General features: G+C 65.5%; 1 protein-coding gene across 2 annotated transcripts in view; it reads left to right on the top strand.

Moving 5' to 3' along the window:
- Positions 1-1,861, top strand: part of ARPC4 (actin related protein 2/3 complex, subunit 4, 20kDa) — a 2,164-nt gene extending 303 nt beyond the window's left edge. Inside the window, exons 2-6 of one of the 2 annotated variants that reach the window (XM_010571352.1) lie at positions 70-188; positions 607-718; positions 799-894; positions 1,025-1,195; positions 1,630-1,861. In XM_010571352.1, coding sequence (XP_010569654.1) covers positions 70-188; positions 607-718; positions 799-894; positions 1,025-1,195; positions 1,630-1,635 — 504 coding nt within the window. In that variant the 3' untranslated portion in view covers positions 1,636-1,861. Of the gene's footprint in view, positions 1-69; positions 189-606; positions 719-798; positions 895-1,024; positions 1,609-1,629 lie in introns of those variants that run through there. The other variant, XM_010571342.1, reaches the window with a different exon arrangement.
- The last annotated feature ends 78 nt before the right edge of the window (positions 1,862-1,939 follow it).

Genomic DNA, 1,939 nt, shown 5'->3' with positions numbered 1-1,939 from the left:
GGGGGCGACGGCGGAGGGGGCCAGGCGGCGGGACCCGGGCCCGGGGCTGACGCTGCCGTGTCTCCGCAGACCGCCACGCTGCGCCCGTACCTGAACGCGGTGCGCGCCACGCTGCAGGCCGCGCTGTGCCTGGAGAACTTCTCCTCGCAGGTGGTGGAGCGGCACAACAAGCCCGAGGTGGAAGTCAGGTACGGGGGCGAGGCGGCGGCGGCGGTGGCGGCGGGGGGCGTGGCGGGCACCGGTGAAGCCCTGCTCCGGCCGGGCTGCCTGCCCTGGGAGAGCCGCTGGCCGGTCCCTGCCGGTTCGCTGGGCAGCCCGGGTGCAGCCGGGCAGGCCTCCGCACCCACCGGCTGCCGCCCCTTAGTCACCGGGCTGGTGCTGGCAGGGAGCCGAGGAACTGCAGGGAGGAGGGGGATCCAGCTTGGGAGCGAGGGAGGATCTGCCGTGGGGATGGATGCTTCCAGGAGGCGGAAAGCATTCTGTAGCAGTGTGAAGCAAAAACTCTGCACCTCTGTGACCCCTGTGGCTCCCTCCTTGTGCACTCCCTGTCCCTGTTTCTGACCAGTAAATGCTTCCTTCTGAGTCCTGCCCTTTCTCTGCTCGCAGGAGCAGCAAAGAGCTGCTGTTGCAGCCCGTGATCATCAGCAGGAACGAGAAGGAGAAGGTCCTCATCGAGGGCTCCATTAACTCTGTGCGCGTCAGCATCGCCGTGAAGCAGGTGAGTTGAGGGGCGCGGGCAGTGGGCTGGCAGCTCACGCCTGGTGCGGGGGAAGCCTCACTTCCCTTTTGTCTCCCTAGGCTGATGAAATTGAGAAGATTTTGTGCCACAAATTCATGCGCTTCATGATGATGAGGGCCGAGAACTTCTTCATCCTGCGCAGGAAGCCTGTGGAGGTGAGATGGCAGAGCAGCTCCTGGCTCTGCTCCTGGCACTGGGGGGGGGTCTCCAGTGCAGAACTGGGATGCAAGGCCGCGTGGTCAGTGACCTGAGTGCTCGTCCCCAGGGTGCTTCTCTCTTGTCCAGGGCTACGACATCAGCTTCTTGATCACAAACTTCCACACGGAGCAGATGTACAAGCACAAGCTGGTGGACTTTGTTATCCACTTCATGGAGGAGATCGACAAGGAGATCAGTGAGATGAAGCTCTCTGTCAATGCCAGGGCCCGCATCGTGGCAGAGGAGTTCCTCAAGAATGTGAGGCTCTGAACCGGGAGGAGATGGGTCCCTTATTTTGGGAGCAGGTTCATGGGGCTCAAAGCCAGTGTGGCCCTTGTGCCCAGAGCCCCCCCATCCCGTCTGCGGGAACAGTTGGGACGCTCTACCCAGGGAACCTCTCCAGGATGGGGGGGAGGATGCCCAGGGGTGCATGTACCCCCTTTGCTTGTGAAGTGCCAGCTTTAAGACCCCCCAGAGCACACTTGGGGGCAGGCAGCAGTCATGGGGGATGTGGCCCTTTCGGTGGCTGCTGCGATGGGACGCACGGTGCCCGGGAGAAGCTGAGCGTGGATATCCGTGAGCGGCAGCTGCCCTCGGCCTCCCTCCCCGCTGACAGGGAAGGCTGGTCAGGGCCGGAGGAGCGCCCGCAGGCAGGTACTGACGGCCACTTGTCTTCTCCTCTCGCCTTTCAGTTTTAGGCCGTGGTGCAGGACCCCGTGGCTCCCCAGCGCTTGTGCCCGCCGGGCACCGTGCCTGCGCCTGCTCCCGCTTCCCCCCCACCCTCTGTGGACGGCCGGGCCGGGACCCCCCTGCCCCTCACCGGGCCGGGCGGCCGTGCTGGGAGCAGCCCCCGCTTGCGGCAGAGCGGCCCCGGTCGCTGCCCCTGTCTCGTCTCGTTTTTTTAAACGGTCTCGTTTGCTGTAACCACCGCCTCCGCCTCCTCCCTCCCTCCCGTCGCACCGGCGGGACCTGCGGCACCGGCTGGGGAGGGGGGCGGGGCCT

Source organism: Haliaeetus leucocephalus, unplaced genomic scaffold (genome assembly GCF_000737465.1).
Source record: "Haliaeetus leucocephalus isolate CR32 unplaced genomic scaffold, Haliaeetus_leucocephalus-4.0 Scaffold2, whole genome shotgun sequence".
Taxonomy (NCBI): Eukaryota; Metazoa; Chordata; class Aves; order Accipitriformes; family Accipitridae; genus Haliaeetus; species Haliaeetus leucocephalus.
Note: the sequence above shows the minus strand (reverse complement) of the source record. Positions and strands in the feature narration are given on the sequence as shown.